This window comes from Lathamus discolor, chromosome 6 (genome assembly GCF_037157495.1).
Source record: "Lathamus discolor isolate bLatDis1 chromosome 6, bLatDis1.hap1, whole genome shotgun sequence".
NCBI classification, from domain to species: domain Eukaryota; kingdom Metazoa; phylum Chordata; class Aves; order Psittaciformes; family Psittacidae; genus Lathamus; species Lathamus discolor.
In genome coordinates this window covers 85,932,213-85,945,002 of record NC_088889.1, presented here as the reverse complement: position 1 = coordinate 85,945,002, position 12,790 = coordinate 85,932,213, and the positions used below count along the sequence as shown (strand labels likewise).

The window sequence follows — 12,790 nt, the reverse complement described above, 5'->3', positions numbered from 1 at the left end:
CTTTGCTTTTTCTCATGGCCCTTTAACCCATGTGGTAGGCTTATTTAGGGAATAAGACAAGCCTGGATGCAGTCCCAGAGTTTGCAGTAGCTTCAGATGCCCCTCCAAAGGTTAGGATACTTCACAGGGGATTTGTTCTGCAACAGAGAGGCTAAAAGGAAACCCATGCTCGTTACTTTTTGCTTTTGATTCTGTCCTAGTACTGTCCTGAAAAGCAGGCAAGAGAAAATTGACAGAGGCAGCATTGTTGCTGTTGGGTGTGTAATACCATGTTTTCTACCATAGCCTCAAACCAAAATGTCAAAAATCTTCTAAGAAACATTTCACATGAAGTATCTTTTTTTTTTTTTTTATTTCTACACCTTTCCAGAAAGAAATAGCTGTATTATGTCTTCCACATCAAAATGCAATTGTTTTACTTCAGATACGGTTTTGTTTTGCAGTGTGCTCACTGTTTCTGGGGACTTGCAGTAAAATGGATGTTAGAATTAAGTTGTGCATGCTTATACATGATGTTTAATGTATGTGTCTCCCCTGCATTATGCCCTTGCAATTGCATTGAAAGGAGTTACATTAAACTAATTGCAGCAGGATTCGGTCTTGTGCATGTGAATAGCACAGATCTACATGTATGGAACAGCACTGTAGCGATATCGATGCGGATAGCATAGCTGAGGTTTAATGTTTTGTTTCCTGTTCTAGGATATGATGATGTTTCAGAAACAAACTTGAGATCTTACAGTGTTCATTCTGCTAAACATGTGCAAGAGAATCGTCCTGTGCCCATTCGCAGAAAAAGAAGCATTGGTAAGAAACAAGCTATTTGTACTTAGAGAGTAAAACCAGAGGGGGTGCTTTTGGTCAGCCAGGCGGGACATTTCACTGGAAAAATGTGTCATGCACAAAGGAAAAAAGGCCATTTATTTCTGCCTTTCTTTTTGCACACAACGAGCCGCTGCCTGAGAAGCTGTCTTCTGGAGGATGTCCATAGGAGACAGACAAGCACAAATTCTTTACATTCACTTTCTTGTTGCAGCATGTTAGAAAGCTAGACCTTGGTTAGAAAATGCTGTGATATTCGATGTATAATTCATAGTGTGGAGAACAACCAGAGCAGTGTGCTTTAAAAAACATCAACAGTTGGTAGAGTTTTCAGTACAGAAGCTCCACAAAAGGAAACAGCTTGACTCTTTATTCACAAGAAAAAAACCAGTTTATCCAAAAAATTAAAAGCCATTGATGGAAACGCTGGGGCATTGATTTCCATCACTGCATAGGGCGTCAGGCATGTTTACAAAGGATTTTGTTCCTATTAAACAATAATGATGGTGATCCAACAAAGCCCAAATACAAATTTAAAGAGATGGCTAGAATAGGATTTGTATGCAGTGCTTGTTCATCTGATTAATTCTGAGCGTTTTACCATTCCATTTGACTATGGGAAACATCATCTTATCTATTATAGGTAATTCAGAGTCAGTGTATTTGTACTTGAAGCTATGGTGGTACGCAGGAGATAGCACAGCATGCTGTCAGCATGGATTTGCAGTGTGAATTGGCAAGCGTGCTCGTCACATTGAATGCCTCTAGAGAACAGCGGTTCTGAAACAGTCTGCTACACTTGGCACCCTACTCTGCAAGGTGTTGAATGCCTCCCCATAAAAGTCAGTGGGAACTGGATATGCTCAATAACTTGGAGGAGTTGCCAGCTATTTTGCAGTATTGGATCCATTAATTTTCTTGAGTTCATGGCATTGAGAACAAGAATTTTCATTCTGTTTAGCTGACTGAAATGGATCTCTTTCAAAACTAAGCCTAGTTTTTCATGTTACAGCAACAGGCCAGGCCTGAACTTCTAGTACTTCAGCAGTAACTGAAGAAGTGCGGGCAGTATTCCAGTTCCTTGACACATCTAACCCAGTGCTATCACTGCTTCCACTGTAAGGCAAGGAACAAAATCCAATCTGTCTTCAGAGAATGTACCATCAAACAAGTTGTCCCAGCAATACCTATTATTTTCTGGATTGTTTGGAATTACCAGCTTGATTTCTTAGGCAGTCCCTAGGCTGAGAAAGATACTCGATTTGCATTTTTTGTTGCAGCATCATGTAGCAGTACAGAGCTACTCTTTATGATCCTTATAACAGCTGTTGCCTGTAAGGTTACCTTACCTGAGCTCAGCAGAATATTGGTATAGCTGCTGGGTTTTTGGTCATGCTTCTCTTGTTTATTTGCCTCATTCAAGAAATAACAAATTAAATCAAGCCCACCATGTACAAAGCTTTGATAACTTCATTCAGAAGAAATGACGTTTGCCCTTTGGGATGGCAGATGGACCAGACTCCCTACTGTGGGGATGTTAAGGTCTTGGAAATGGAAACCTAAGACGTGAAAGTTCCAAGCTTCTGTGGGTTGTTTCCCAGCTCAGCCGATTTATGTGTGGTGTAAATACTCTCAACACAATTTCTGTGATGGTATTTGCCAGGTATTGCATGTTTGCGTGGTGGTATATGTGTGCAGTGATGGCCCCAGTGTCATAAAATAACAGCTGCTGTTACGCAGTTGCTATGAGGCTGTATTAGAGGATCATCTGATCCGGACAAGCCCCTGGCTTGCTGTCACTTCTAAAGAGCCAGGATTGTCTTATCTAATGGTATGCACTCTGAGCTATGTTGGGAGCCAGGCCATTGTAAACCCTCATTTTAGGGCTGGGATTCTGGGAGTGAGTCAAGCTTCTCCCTAGGATAGCCCACACAGTTTAGTGGTAGCCAGATAGTACTCAGCACTGATTTGTCAGCAAGCAATGGGAGCTGAGAACACCATCTCAACCCACCAGCTAAGGGTGCCACTCGTAAATGTAAAGTATCTGGGTGCTCTGAGGTGCGAGCAGATGCTCACCTGGAAGTGTGAATTTCCTGTGTTCGCAGAGGAAGCTATCCCAGCTGTCTGCAAAACACGGACGGTTATATACGAGATACCTCGGAGTCAGATTGATCCCACCTCTGCCAACTTCCTGATATGGCCACCCTGCGTGGAAGTGAAACGTTGCACTGGCTGCTGCAACACCAGCAGCGTGAAATGCCAGCCCTCGCGGATACATCACAGAAGTGTCAAGGTGAGCAAATTGTGGCTGCAGAGCTCCAGGAGGGTCCTCTCTAAGTCTAAAACCTCCAGGTATCCTTGAGGCTGTTTTGTATGACCTGGATCTGTATTACCCACCCTCATAGCTGCAGGATCAGATCCAGTGCTCCTCTCCATTTTGAGTGCACAGACGGCTTTTTCAAGTTACATGGTCACTGGAATATCCTGGGTTTGGATTTGATTTTCACACGATTCCCTTTAGATTTTGCTTCTCCTGTAATGAAAATAAAGCTGATTGTGTCTTTCCCATGATCTTGCACAGCACAAATCTTAAAAGTTAAGAAGATAAAATGACTCAAGGGGCATTGGACTTAAAAAAATAAATAAATCACAGTATGGAATGCTGTTTTCTTAATTAAATATTATGCAGCCTAAATTGGGCTTTTATATTTGACAACATAACACTTTTGATCTGAAAAAATGTGTTTCAAATTATCTTACCCCAGGGATAGAAGACTGAACGGCTTCATGCTGTATTTATTCATTAGACAAAATCCCTGTTGCAATTTTCCAGTAAATACTACGTGAAGTATTTCTTATGTTCATTTGGCTTCAATGTGTTCTAGTTTTTATCAGTATTTAAATAAGCAATGTTGATCTACATCTGCGTGTAGGAGATTAGACTTGCACTTAGCATTTATATTGTTAAGACTCTTGAGTTCTTGTTGCCCTGAGTATTTTAAGAGCAGAATTAAAAACCCCCACATTCTTGATCATAGAATTGCCCAACAACACAGAGCATTGTGCTTGCAATGGATTTCTTATTGAGAAAGGTGCTGTTACTGTACATCCTAAACAGAAAAGGTGTCTGAGCTGTTTCACTGTTTTTCATACACACAGGCGCACATCTGAGCAGGGTTTTTTTCTCATTTCTGTTTCTGAACATCTGAAAAATGTTTTCACACCTAAATAAGCTGGAGAAACATTGAACAGATTCCCTCAGTCTTTTACACTTGCTGCCCTTTGTGGGATAGGCTTTGCAGAAGCGGTTAAAAATTAGGGAAAAAATTGGGATGAATAATTATTCAATAGTTGAGAACAAACGTGGGAAGTTGAAGCACCACAATAGTAAGCCATTCCGAATAGGAGATAAACAGCAAAGTGCTTCAGGTTACAATATACAGTGCTGTTGCCTTCGAGTTTGGTACAGCTTCCAGTTAATTTTGTGTAGCAACCGCTATGTACAAAACAGCTGGAGGTGCCCAGCAAAGAGTTGAGAGCCCTGTATTGTGAACTTGCTGTTGATACCTGTGTGTGACACTGCAGCCGTGTGCTTGTTTCCTACCCCTGGAGTGATGGGAAAGATTATAGGCTGGGAGGTTTGGCTGTTGAAATCCCCTGCTGTTGGGGACACTGAGGATTCCTAGAAGGTGCAGACTCCCCAGCTGCAGCAGCTTTGCAGGATGCCGTTGCTGGGGCTGTTTCCCAGCACAATGCCGCAATAAGGAAATCTTAGTTTTTCATTCCATCCGCTGATACAGTTTAAGTGCTTTTAGATGTGCACTCATTTTAGTAGGGTGCAAGCTCAGAGCAGGCGCAGCTGAGCAGCTGCTTTTTGTGGCTGTGTAAATATATTGCCACCAGCAATATCAATATACGTCAGCCAGCTTCGGAGGACTCTTTTTGTTTTTTCCAAGCTCCAAGACTGCTCCAAACAGTCATTAAATAGAAGGGAAAAAAAGGACAAGAGGTCAAGCAGGAACAGGATGTTCATTGTAAAGGTTGTAGGCTGACCCCACTGTCACACCAGAAGTCTCTGAACAGAATCCATATTTATGCCCTCCAGAGTCAGATCGTCTTGTAGCTTTGATATAATTGATGGGTTTATGAGCCTTTTGCCAATCCTGTGTTCAGAGCTGAATGTCTGCTCATGCCATTAAGTAGCTGGCCCAGAGTGAGGGTCACTGGAAAGGTAGGGGGGAGCGGTTTTGGAGAGCCTTCTCAGCTATGCCTGCAGTGCAGTTGGAAGGCCGTCTTGTGTTTTCCCCTGATGTCAGACTGCATAAAAGCCCTCTTTTGATTGAACATTGAAAAGGCTTTCCCCACTTCCCCTTCATTGACAAGGTAGTGAGATCATAGCTGGCCCATTCACACTAGAAAAATGTTCATCCAGAAAGGTCAGCAAGTGGGTTTGCATCACCCAACTGGCGAAAGCAAAGGGTGTTTTCTTTGTCTTACTGAGGGCCACTGTAGTCAAGGTTAAGAGACGGCGCTGGCACTGTGGGAGGAGTAGCAGAGGTGCCTGTATTGGGGCATTCCCTTCCTGAGACATGATTCAAAGTCTGTAGGGTTCAAGGATGTCCTTACTTCGCCTTCAGGTAGCTTTAGTCAGTGAAGTACCATTAATGGGCTTGTGGAATTGGATCTGTAGGGTGGCTCTAAGCCAGGGGTGCTGGTGGAACAGCATCCCTGGAATGAGTCCTTTAAGGTTTCCCTTTCATGGGGTGGGTTAGTAAAAGGTAGGTTTGCGCTGCACAGTACCAGAGTGAGCCCATGAGAGCACAGGCTCCTGGTCCTAAAGGCATCTTTGTTCATCAAGTTGTACCTGTACCACACTGCAAGAATCAGGAGATGAAAAGGCTGGCTGGGAGTTGCTCTTTGATAGGAAGGAAAGTACTGCATTTCTCTTCTGATAGAGTAGTGGTGACAAGGGCTGGTGAATTAAGGGTGTTGCTGTCTGTTACAGACATATTTCTTCTGCTGTCTGCAAAAGCATTTCAGTAACTTCTGCAGATTCTGTTGCTTCTGCACAGCAAGATCAAGTGTTTACCAAGTACCAGACCATAATTTACTTGGTCGGGTTCTGAACAGAGTCTTCCCAAGAGGTTTCTCATAATGTTGAGCATGATGCTCTTGATATTTCTGGTCACAGCAGCAAAACCCAGTTAATATTATAGAGCAAATCCTGCCTATACTGCTGATTTTGAATAGCCAAGCTGAATATTGTGGTTGTTTGCAGAAATGCTCATTTCCAAGCTAAGAAACAAGAACTAAATCACTCAATCTACCTCAGTTTTGCCTTCTGCTTGGCCTTTAGCCATAGCCATACCAGCTTTAGCCATTTCTGAATAGTCAGCATTGAGCTGGTTTAGGGGTATTTAACTTAGTGTATTCTTGCAGTAAATCAATATGAAGGAAAGACTCTGAGAAAAGGAGCTGTAAAGGAGGGAGTGCAGGAGCAGCTCCTCAGCTATCACTTGGGAGTTGTTCAGAGAGGTTCCAAAGAGAGACGGGAAACAATGCTGAAATGAGAGATGAGTTGTTGAGCAGAGCTGCCCAGCCTCTGAAGAGGTTAAAAAGGCCTTGCAGGACAAACTGTAGGTAAAATGGCTGTATGTAAGGAGGTTTTTCTTCAGTGACTAGTTCTACCATTAGGATAAACAGCACTTAACAGGACATTACTGCCAGCTGGTTGGACTTGCAGGTGAGACCTGCTGACAGGTATCAGAGGTCAGTTTAAGAATGGGAGCAACCCTGACAAGGTGGAAAAGCAGAGAGGAGCCCTCAGAGTGTGAGAGGTACCCTGTCATCCCCAGTCTAGCTGTTCCTGCTCCAGGAGAAAATACAGAGACCCCACATCAGCCATTCCCCCACTATGGGGAGCAGTGATGAGCCCCCTGACACTTCCTCAGGCTGAGCCCTTGCTGAGGCACTGCCACATTACCCATGAGGTGGCTCCTGGTATGGGGGAGCTGTGATGGGGCTTCTCCCTGCCCGGGGTGCAGGCAGAGCCATGACTTGTTGCTGGGCTGTGTGAGGTGCTGATGGGAAAGAGCACCCCTGGTTCTTGCTTCTCTGCAGGGGAAAATCTCCCTGCTCCACCCTAAGAATCTGTGCATGAGGCTTTCCTGAGGTAGGGGTTTTGCCAAAGGAGTACCCTGTAAATGTTCTTAATGGATGTATTAGGATGGGTGGCTGCCAGGCTCGGAGGCCTCCCCTGCTTCCCAGGCATGCACAGCTGGTGAGGAGTGTCCTGGAAGGCCCGGTGCCAGTCCTGTGTCTTCTGCCTGCAGCCATGGCTCCGGAGGCTTGCCAGGTCTCACAGGATCCCTTATCCCTGCTTAGTCCTTCTGGTGTCTTTAAACCCTGTTGACTTACGTCTTACTCACAGATCTAAGGGCTGTAAAGATCACAGTTGCAAGGTGAAAGGTTTTTTCCCTCCGTTGTGTCAGCATGGGTTTTATTTTAATACAGAAGGAATAGACGTTTCCAAAAAGGACCATTATTCAGTTGCTTTTTGATTTGATTTCCCATCCTGTATTTAGCTATCAGCCACGATCTAGAAGAGGTGTTCCCATAATGCTTCCCATTAGGCTGTTGGATTTTATTCTCACTTTCACTTAGCCACCACACCATATCGCAGGATAATACTTTGAGTCTCCAGTGATGCAAGTATGATGCCACTGATGATACACCATTTAACCAGACTCGCTGGTTATTTCACTGTCTTTCTCTGTGAGAGTTTTCATATAGTGATATTTTGTGGGTTGGGAGGATTTGAGGATTTTTAGTTCTGTTGCATTAGAGACAAATGAAAGAAGCTGATCTTGGCTTGTTGACGACTGACCATTGCAGACCATGGACCATGCACATGAGAGCAACTGGACAAAATAAACACCAGGATGAAAAATACAAAGAAGAAAAAAGATGCTAGCATAGGGCCAAATCCTGTGTTGCTAGTATAGATAACCCTGTTTATACCCACTGAAAATCTGACCTGAAACCTTCACTTCAGATCATCATCCTGTGTGGCAGTAGGTGTTAATAGATTACCCAACCACAGCAACTTATCTGGTTTGTGCTGCTTCATTTTGAGTATTTGCAGCATCTTGCAAAATGACATTTCTTAACTTATGTAGCATGAAGTAGGGCAGTGGAAAGTATGCAGAATTTTTAGCTATATTACAGTAAAACCCAGTTTGTAAATTGGTACCTAAATACATTATGATCGTATTCTTCATAGTATATATGTATTTTTTTTAAGCTGTTGTTTAATACCAGATTGCCGCAGTTTGGAAAACCAAGCGAAACCAGGACAGACTTTAGAAAGCTTGATTACAGTTTATTTTTGTTGCATGTAATTTTCAATGAGACTGGTTTATTCTAACAGCTGTAATAAGCACAGCAGATCTGAAAGCTGTTTCATGACTGTTGGGTCTCTTTCTTTGTCTCTGATGATGGAGGTGTCTTAATTACTGTTTGTTTTTGTAAATTTTAAGGATTAGTCATCCTTTGATGCCAGATGACTCAGTTGTAAAATACGTTTTCAAATCTTTGCGTTCAAAGGCTTGATGGAATTGAGTTCTGATCGGAGATTTTGAAACATACTGCTCAAACCCATAGCTAGTCTTTCAGCAAAAGCATTCTAGTATGTCGCGGCCAGCTTTTAATCTGTTTATATGGAGATCTGACAGTTTTGGAAGATACTTTTTACTGTGGACACTTCAGTTATTGCATCTGTCTCTGCAGCTTTTGTTTGCTGGGTAAATGAAAATCGTCTCCAGATCCTGTTGACACAAGAGGTGGTGACTAAAATGTGGATCTGAACTCCTTGCTCTGTGAAAGCTATGGCAGCCTCCCATCGACTTTAATAAGGCCAGGCTTTTTTGCTCTAGCTTCTGTTACTGTCATTCAGCGGCCCGTGGTAGTTTGTATTCACAGAGCCAGAAGTGTTCTGGGAACTGGGAATGTGATAGTTTTTCCAGCCACCGCTCTCATTTTGTGACTCTGTTATTCCAGTTTTGGGAGGGCCAGGGAATAATTCTCATAGTGTGAAGACTGGTTTGGAGCATGAAATCCCCACCAGAAACACCATTACCAGGGGAGTCTACTGTAATTGTGGATACTTTATTTGTTAGTTACTGGAGCTTTTGGTTGGATCAGACTTTATGGCTTTGTCATGTAGCTGTTGTAGAGATAACCATCCTCTTCTGCTGTCTTATCTTATTCATAATGTGTACCTGTACTATGCAGTCGTCCTGTTTGCTGGGACAGCTGCAGTGCAGCTCCCTTTTAGAACTGAGAAGTCATGATTTAATTTTGGTGATTTCCATTTCAAGCAGTATTCAAACACAATTGTAAACTAAACATTGGACCCCTTACGTATTGTTTCACACTCTCTTTGCCCATCTTATGCCCTATTCCCTTGTATGGCCATGACCGTCATACCTGTTACACTTAGCAAAAGCCAGTGCCCAGCGTCTCACAACCCGTTTCAGCACCCCAGCACAGCAGTGTTCCTGCCCCCTGTGCTGTTCTTCCTCTCCTGTCTTCTAGCACCAAGTTGGTCAGGATGTTCCGTATCTCCCCATCCCAATGTCCTTCTCTTTTGCACTGGTTCCTTTCAGATGAGAGACCTGCATGTAGCCAGAACTTCTCCAGCATGCTCTTTCCTTCAACCTCCCCTTGCCCTCCAGACCATTTTTTCTTAAGAATGCCAGTGTTTCGGCCCAAAGTGGAGCAGTGCAGTTGGAAGCAATTGGATGGACTGGAGAGAAATAGCCTACCGGCCGGCTATCCACAATAAAACCGAAGGTTGGATACAGTTTGCAAGTGGTAGCTCCCTTGAACCTAAAAACAGTGCATGTGAGCTCTTGTAACCAAGTCCCAGGTCATTGCAAGGGAGTAAGATTGAGATTGCTGCTTTCTGAGCTGATTCAGATCCTGGTTCTGCAGAGATGAGCAATTTATTTTCAAGGGCCTCTGGAGACATCAATTTGTAAATTGTAAAATGCGTTACAAACTAACCTAATGCCTTCACTGTGAGCCTTCAGTGGTCAGCGTGTACCGAAGATCATGCTAAAAGGGACGGTCTACAAGAGCAACCACCGATTTGAATCTGTGTAGAAGTTTATTGTGATACATGTTAAAACTGACTTGCTTCAAACTTCAGACTGGAATGACTGGGAAATTGGTTTATCTCTTGGGGGAAGAGAAAATTGTTTCAAACTGCTGAACTTGAATAAACAAATAGTCTGTGCAATAAATAGTTACACGATGCACAATTAAGATAAAAGATGATTAGTATGCTAACATGTTGTATGAGTTTGGCTGCATTAAAAAATAGAGGTATATAGTTATCTGTCTTCAGTTCTGAACTATAACTATGTTAATGTGTCTCAGTACATACCTCATCGTATTTTATAGGTGGCAAAAGTGGAATATGTTAGAAAAAAGCCAAAATTAAAAGAAGTTCTGGTGAGATTAGAAGAGCATATGGAATGCACCTGTACATCATCAAATACTAATTCAGATTATAGAGAAGAAGAAACTGGTATGTTTTCCTTTTATTTTTGCATTAATGCTGATTTCATGTGGTGCTTATTTTTATATTAGTAAAGAATGTACAGCAAACTTTGCTTCCAGTGAACACAGTAGAGAGGCTCCCAGCTGCCTGTTGAAGCATGCAAAATTAGGGACAGTTTGTGCTGTATAAAGAGGTTGGACTTGAAGTGTAAAGCATATCACTTCTCATTAGGCTAGCTTTTAAATGTATGTAAATGCCCAATGGTATTCAGGTCTTGCTTAACTAAGTTAAAGTTTGTCATGTTGCAGTTACTGGTGAACTCTGTTGCCTAATTTCTTTAGGCATTGTGGAGACAGGGCTAAGGCTGAGATTTACTGTACATTGGGGAAAATATGAATGAAATGAATGTAAAGGACTTAGGAATACATTCAGTATTCAAGAGTAAGGAGTTTTGAAACAGCACTGCCCATTCCTGTTGTTTTCTCTACTAACATAGTCAAGAATCTATTGTCACTTGTCAAGTTAAACCTAAGTTTGCTGTGCCAAGACAACATTTAAGTTACCATGGGGAAAGATTTATGGGGAAAAAGATTTACTTTCAATCTGACTTTCATAAAACCACCTAAAATTCAGATCCTTTTACTAAGGTGTAATCAGTGCAGTTTGACACATATGCAGGAAGCCCACTTCAGTAGAAAGGGCACCTCCCTTTCTCCTGATTTTGGTTGAAGGCAGCCTCAAAAGTTTGTTTTGTTACCTCTGCTGGGAATTCAGGGGTTCAGTAGACCCAGCTCAAAATTAGTCAGTGAAAAGCAGGTAAATTTAGGAGGAAAGCTACCCAAAGGTGGCTAGGTAAGGAAGGGTTTTCTGTCTGTCACCATCCAGCATGGAGATGATATAAATCTGATCTAAGCAAATGTTAACTTCAGTTGCTGTGTACAGAGAAGAAGAACTAGAATTTGTAGAAGAGCAAAGTTAGGCCTCTGCTGTGATTTCATTCAATATCAATTTATAATCTGAGCTGAGTGTTTTAGCTGAAACTAGGTTGAGTTGTGAGTAGACAAAACCCACATTTTAAATGTTTTTTATGTGTGTATGGTTTGACATTTTTTCTGTGCCTTCTATTTGGAAAAAAGTTTCATTGGATCAATTTCAGTTTTCCAAAATGTCTTCAATTGCCAAAGACTAAGCAGTTAAGAGTATAAAATGAAAACTTTTCTTTCTGACGTGTGTGAAAAATGGGGTAGAATTGCCATGGAGGAATATATATTTCTAGGATTTAATTACTGATAGGAACAAAACTTGCACCAGCAAGTGGATGGTGAGCTGAAAATAGCTTAACTACAGAGCTGAAAGCAAATGTTGAATACTGCATGGTAACAGTAATTATAGATGGATCTTGGAAATGACGTATGCAATGCCAGCTTCGTTTATTATTTCTTTACTTTTGTATAATTACTTTGTAAACGGAATGTCAAATCAGGCGTTATAAAGTTATTACTTTAATGCAAAGAATAATGAGATTTCTTTGAAATGTAAACGGTTTGAGTATTACTTCAGTGTTCAACGAAATGCATTACCTTAGGGCTTTTTACCAGCCCTGCCCTTATGTTAACAGGAAGGCCTAGGGAATCAGGTAAAAAACGGAAACGAAAAAAGTTAAATCCAACATAAAACCTACTGGAACTATTTGATATTCAGGTAGGACCTATATGCTGAACACCCTAATAGCACAAGTACTGGAAAACTTAATCAAATATCATCACTTCAGATTAATCACTGTTCAGAATCTTGACACTTGCTACCTCAAGGCTGCAAAGAGATTAGATTTGATTGGCTTTGATAATTCTACCTGCTGGTATTTTCCCTTTAAGCTCCACATCACCATCAGCATCTTACATTCTTCAGCTACTTCCTTTTCTTGCCTTTTTTGTTCTTTTTTTTGGAGGGTGCTAATTCTTCAGCTTCTGAAATCTCAAATTCCATTGCCTCTGCTTTTGTTTCATTATTATTGATTTCTGAGGTCAAAGCATCACGTGATAATGCATGAATGAATTTCCAGGTTGCAAATTGTTGTGTTTCCAGTCATTGGCTGTAAAAGATTGCGTGTACATACAGCAAACGCTATTTTATGCATGACTATCAAACCCATGTTTTGGCATGAACTGGGATTGATTGTACATGCACCTCAAACGGTCTGATGATCTGCCTACCTGACAAGGAAGATGCTTAGAAATGCCATTTTTTTTTGTGTGATGTAGAACCCTATGTTACTTACACCAGAAAATTAAGATCTTTTTTTCTTTGGTCTGTTCAGTCTCAGTACAGTGATGATAGTCAATCATCAAAATTCATGAGGTTTTCAGCGTAGTGAAAAGCTAAAACCCTCGCAATGCAAAATTG

The 12,790-nt window shown here is 41.8% G+C and overlaps 1 protein-coding gene across 9 annotated transcripts in view; it reads left to right on the top strand.

Annotated features, from left to right (window-relative positions):
* PDGFA (platelet derived growth factor subunit A) overlaps positions 1 to 12,790 on the top strand; it is a 53,985-nt gene that overhangs the window by 8,789 nt on the left and 32,406 nt on the right. For 7 of the 9 annotated variants that reach the window (XR_010613686.1, XR_010613685.1, XR_010613688.1 and 4 more), the window contains exons 3-5: positions 703 to 807; positions 2,928 to 3,115; positions 10,288 to 10,414. Coding sequence is in view for 5 of the 9 variants with exons in the window: in XM_065684424.1 (XP_065540496.1) it covers positions 703 to 807; positions 2,928 to 3,115; positions 10,288 to 10,414 (420 nt within the window). In the remaining 4 variants the exon portion in view is untranslated. Of the gene's footprint in view, positions 1 to 702; positions 808 to 2,927; positions 3,116 to 10,287; positions 10,415 to 12,005; positions 12,089 to 12,790 lie in introns of all 9 variants that reach the window. The other 2 variants (XR_010613687.1, XM_065684426.1) reach the window with 1 other exon arrangement.